This window comes from Eumetopias jubatus, unplaced genomic scaffold, assembly GCF_037043125.1.
Source record: "Eumetopias jubatus isolate StellerSeaLion01/CBP00866 unplaced genomic scaffold, mEumJub1_p1.0 scaffold_14, whole genome shotgun sequence".
In the NCBI taxonomy this organism is placed as follows: domain Eukaryota; kingdom Metazoa; phylum Chordata; class Mammalia; order Carnivora; family Otariidae; genus Eumetopias; species Eumetopias jubatus.
The window spans coordinates 56202097-56207683 of NW_028274820.1; the positions used below are offsets into that span (position 1 = coordinate 56202097).

The following is a 5587-nucleotide window of genomic DNA, read 5'->3' on the forward strand; positions in this document are numbered from 1 at the left end:
ACTTCTGCCCTGAACCAAGTGGGTGTCACTAACTTGAGGGCTCCAGCAGAGACAATACCCACCTGGGCCCCTCAGGACTCCCCTCAGGAGCAGGATCACCCCGTTGCCAGTGGTGGGGACAGCGCCAGCAACACAAGGCGAACCCCTTGGCACAGAGATCCAAGTCTTAACCGGGGGCCCCAGGGAGAGAGCAGGGCTGAGGCTGACCTGGCTGAAGTGGGCTAGAAGAGGTGAGAAAGAGACTGGCAGATGCCACACGGTGGCACAAAGGAGTCATGTACGTGAGCACCGTGCACTGCCTGGAGACTCCTCGAGACAACTGTGCGAGATCTGGGGGCAGTCGGGCAGTTCTGCAACAGTTCGTTGCAGAGACAGCCAGGAAAGGGAAGTCCTGCAGATGGTTCTTAGTGGCATCTTACTTGTAACCCCAGGCTAGTGGGCTGTGGTGTGGTCTGAGGACGCTCAGGTCAACACATCTTAGGTTTTTACAAATATGAATTAACTGGAATACTAAATCCTAGCCTGTTAATCTGGTAATTAAAGTATTTTTTTAATCATTGTCAGCCTTAGCTTCTCGCCCTGCCCACCCTCCCCCCCACAAAACTTCGTGCATGACTTCAGCTTTACTTTCCCTCTTAAGACATGCCAAAATGCTGAGTCACTAAAAAAAAAAAATTAAATAAATTTTTTAAAAATGTAAAAGCAGAAAAGAAAGTAAAGGAAGAGTGATCCTGCTTCTTAGCGCTAGCCTTTGTAATGACCTAAGCGGCACTTTTTCCCCTGGTTGTGATTCCTGTGATGCTAAAGGACGTCACATTGCACAATCTTAATAAGGTTTCCAATCAGCCCCACCCGCTCTGGCCCCACCCCCACCCTCCAACAAAGATTTATCAAATGTGGGATTTTCCCATGAGTCTCAATATTAGAGTCTCAACCCCCAATAAATATGAGACTGGGGATGTCTGAGGCTCATTCTGCCCTCGAGCCCACCAGGAACGCAAGAGAGCTCCATCTGCCCTCCAGGACCCCAGCTATGAACTCCCTCTCCGCAAGTAAGTGAAGGAAATCCCTAGCCCTGGAACCGCCTGGCAGCCGGGCCTGGCTGAGGGAGGGGTGTGTTTCCGCTGGGAGGGCTGGCTGGGGGCCAGCAGCCAGAAGCACAGCTCCCCCAGCTGTGCAGTCTGCTCACTGGCTGCTCTCCCTTGCCTCCGGCACAGGCGCCTTCAGTCCAGTCGCCTTCTCCCTGGGGCTGCTCCTGGTGATGGCTACTGCTTTTCCTACCCCGGGACCCGTGGGAGGAGAGTCCCAAGCTGATGCCACCTCGAATAGACCACCACTCACCTCTCCAGACAAAATGGAAGAATTCATTAAGTACATCCTCGGCAAAATCTCTGCACTGAGAAAGGAGGTGGGTAGGCTCAACTGAGGGTGATAAAGGGCCTGTGTGGGCATTCATCTCCTAGACCCTGGATGTGGACAAGGGCTCCTGCACTGGGAGGTCTTTGCTGGGTTCTGGGGCAGTACAGATTTCAGGCCAAAGGGGCAGACTGTCTACTGTACTTCTCTTCTGCTGCTGGTCTCAGGTAGCTCCTTTCCCTCCTGGAAAATATACAATGGGGCTGAAATCCATGCCTCCTGGCCCATTCCCAGCTCCAGACTTGGCAGGAACTGGGTGTCACTGACTCTCAGGACTTCCTAATTTCTAACCAAAAAAATAAGGTCTATCAATCTTCTTTGTGTCTCTTGGACTTTGGAAAGATAAGCAAAGTGCCAGCTGAAATAAATGTTGAGCTTCTCAGGACAATCACAGAACTTTTATGTCATGGAAGTTCAGTGGTTAGGGACTCCCTAGAGTGATTCCAGCATATAAGATGCATATGTGGTAGCCCACTCAAGTGGCAAAATCATAGATAAGTTAAAGCAGCTCCAAAGCTTTAAACATAACGTAAATTGGCTGTTCAGTGGAAAGGAAAGAGTACAGGAGAGAGTATTGGGAGCCCGAACCAAATCTAGTTCTGGTTCTACTGAACCAGTTTTGTGATCTTTGGCAAATTTCCTACCATCTCTGGGCCCCCTCTCTAAAATTATGGAATTGGACTAGATCCTCATAGGTACTTCTAGCTGGAACATTATATATATAGCTCAAATTATATTTGCCCAATTATCATCAAAATTGCTGTCACTTATCAAGTACCTACTATGTGCTTCACACTTTACATAAATATTATGTCTCATCTTCACAAATATAAACTTAGAAGGGAGGAGTTTCATTATCCCCAGTCTGAAGAGATAGGGACACAGAGACTCAGGATAGGTAACAGGTGTGAAGTCATAGGTAAGCCCAGCATCGAACCCAAGTGGGCCCATCTTCACCAGACCTTGCTTGCTTGGATGCTAATGCAGTGTGACTTCATTTTCTTAGAGAACTTCCTGCCACGCTAAAACACGAATCGGCCCTCTAGTGGTGTTTGCTTTAAGGGGCACGTGTGTGATAACAGTCCTGGTATTCCTTCCCAGATGTGTGACAAGTATAACAAGTGTGAAGACAGCAAGGAGGCACTGGCAGAAAACAACCTACATCTTCCGAAGCTGGCAGAAAAGGACGGGTGCTTCCAATCTGGGTTCAACCAGGTACGAACACATCACATTTACTTTTAGCGACTCCTTAGTCAAAAGTTCTCCCTCTTATATGCAGTGTCTGTATACACACAGACCAGACAGAAAACAAAGAAGTGGATCAATGTAAAGAACATCATGTAAATTTCACGAGGAGGCCAACTTAAATCTTTCTAAGGCAACTTATTTTTGAATGGCATGATTAGAGAGAGCCCTTCTGTGTTGGGATTTTCACAACTGTCAAATGTTAGAAGCCCCAGCAGGTGTAGCTCATTCATCCTGGATGAGGGGGTCCTTCTCCTGGGCCGCCCTGAGCAGGACCCAGGTCTGCCCTGCCTATAGAGGTCGTTCTCTATACCCTTCTCCTTCCAGACCATGGGATATGCTGAACTGACTTCAGAACAGTCCATAAAAAAGAGGTTTCAGTCCAGTATCGACAAGGACAGGGGTACAGCCAGAAGGGAGAGTATCAGGGGAGAATCAGAGAAGGACCGCCTTGCCACATTCCAGCATCTATCAGGCTTTGGGTGAAACTGATTAACTGATGTCTCTGTCCGGATAATTTAAAAAAGGGGACATCTGAAGCTGTCTGATGTCTCAAAATATAATGCTCAGAAGTATTTTAAGTTCCCTGGAAGGGCAGAGGGAGAAGGTGCTGACTTCTAGCAGTTTTAGCTCTTAAAATTGATTATATCTTTCTAGAAATAACCGATTTTCCCGTCTTTCCTCTTAGGAGACCTGCCTGACAAGAATCGCTACCGGTCTTCTGGAGTTTCAGACACACTTGAAATACCTCCAGGCCAACTATGAGGGTAATAAGGAAAATGCCAACTCTGTGTACATCAGTACCAAACTCCTGCTCCAGATGCTGATGAGAAAGGTGAGCATTTCCTCGTCCTCTCCCTTGGTGTGAGGAAGACAGGCTCAAAGAAAGGAACCTAGACAACTTGAGAGTGCAAAGCCCGTTCAAAAGAGAATAGCCACATGTAAAGGAAAGGATCTAAGAAATAGTTCCCGTTAGTTGAAACCTTTTTTTTTTCTTTTGGCTCTCTTCCGCAAACGACATCATTAACTGTATTTAAAACTATATTAAATGAGGTGGATTTTAGCATCATCTTCTACTAGAATAGCTTAAGAAATAGGAAAAAAAAATCTGTAGAGGCAGAAGGAAGCACATCCAATCCTGCTCAGTGATCCATAATAAAAAAGAACACAGAGCATAAAAATTATTTTAATATCTTAATTACTGCCAAATGATATTCTTGCCATTGTGGTTATTTTCAACTCTTTCCCCTTACTTTTTGCCAGAAGAGTTAATGCTGAGAAATGGTAAAAGGCTAGAAGAGCAGGTACCAAAGGCTTTGGTCACTACCAGCTAGCCATTCAAATGCCACAGATTGGAGGCTTGAGGGCACAGTGTGCAGGTGAGCTGAACAAAGCCCAATGAGAAGGTCCCTAGACAGAGAAGCAGGCACATTGGTGTTGATACTGCCACTACCTCTCTTGGCTGTCTGCCTTAAACCAGGGCTTTTCCCACTTTAATCACACCAAACCTCCGGGGATCTCATCACAGTGCAGAGTCTGATCCAGCAGGTCTGGGGTGAGACCTGAGAGTCACATCCCTAATAAGCTCCTGGTGATGCCAATGCTGCAGTGCTCTAGAAGCACACTTTGGAGGTCCAAGGCCTCCCACAATTACCTAGACTCATGTCAGTGGGTCTGTGGAAAGGTGTTTCCTGGTCCTCCTTACACCCCATTAGATCAGTGGGCCCTCAGTAGATACCAGCTGGATGGGGCTATGTGCCAGGCACTGTTTAGCATAAGGGAAGACAAGATACCATCGCTGCCCTCGAGATGCTCATGGTCTAACAGAGTTAGAGCAGCAAAAAGGTGATTAGAATTCAGTTGCTGTGAAAGGCCTGCACACAGAGTGGGCTCCAGTGGGCTCAGAGGAGAGGCACCTCACCCTACCTGGGTGAGTCAGGGCAGGCAGCTCCAAGTAGTCTCCTTCACCCCAAATTTGAATGTCTTCCCACAGCCCAGAGCATCCCTCCACTGCAAAGGATTTGTTCAGTATTTTTTTAAAAGATTTTATTTATTTATTTATAAGAGAGGGGGGGGCAGAGGGAGAAGCAGGCTCCCTGTTGAGCAGGGAGCCCGATTTGGGACTCGATCCCAGGACTCTGGGATCATGACCTGAGCCAAAGGCAGACGCTTAACCATCTGAGCCACCCAGGCACCCAATCCCCATTCATTTTTTTTAAAAGATTTTATTTATTTATTTGACAGAGAGAGACACAGCGAGAGAGGGAACACAAGCAGGGGGAGTGGGAGAGGAAGAAGCCGGCTCCCCGCTGAGCAGGGAGCCCGATGTGGGACTCGATCCTAGGACTCTGGGATCATGACCTGAGCTGAAGGCAGACGCTTAACCAGCTGAGCCACCCAGGCACCCGATTTGTTCAATATTTAAATAGTTCTTTCTGCTTTTTTTCCCCCTCAGGTAAAGAGTCAGGATGAAGTGACCACCCCTGACCCCACCATAGACACCAGCCTGCAGACTATCCTGAAGGCGCAGGACAAGTGGCTGAAGCATACAACAATTCACCTCATCCTGCGGAGCCTTGAGGATTTCCTGCAGTTCAGCCTGAGGGCTGTTCGGATCATGTAGCCTGGGCATCTAAGATTGCTGTAGTTCATGGGCATTCCTTTCTTTGGTCAGAAACCTGTCCATTGGGCACATAACTTATGTTGTTCTCTGTGAAGAACTAAAAGTATGAGCGTTAGGACACTATTTTAATTATTTTTAATTTATTGATATTTAAATATGTGATATTGAGTTAATTTATATAAGTAATAGATATTTATATTTTTTATGAGGTACCACTTGAAATATTTTATGTATTCATCTTGAAAAGGTTAACATAAAATGCTATGCAGCTTGAATATCCTTGATGTTTCAGAGCCAGGTCAT

At 46.8% G+C, this 5587-nt stretch overlaps 1 protein-coding gene across 2 annotated transcripts; it reads left to right on the forward strand.

Moving 5' to 3' along the window:
• Positions 1 to 946: 946 nt before the first annotated feature.
• On the forward strand, positions 947 to 5344 carry IL6 (interleukin 6). Of its 2 annotated transcripts, none has more exons than XM_028119347.2 (5): positions 947 to 1052; positions 1233 to 1408; positions 2518 to 2631; positions 3350 to 3496; positions 5117 to 5344. In XM_028119347.2, the coding sequence occupies exons 1-5, from the start codon at positions 947 to 949 to the stop codon at positions 5282 to 5284; spliced, it is 711 nt and encodes a 236-aa protein (XP_027975148.2). In that variant the 3' UTR covers positions 5285 to 5344. The 2 variants fall into 2 exon arrangements, with proteins under 2 accessions (XP_027975148.2, XP_027975146.2); XM_028119345.2 differs by having other exon boundaries at positions 1034 to 1052; positions 1218 to 1408.
• Positions 5345 to 5587: the final 243 nt, after the last annotated feature.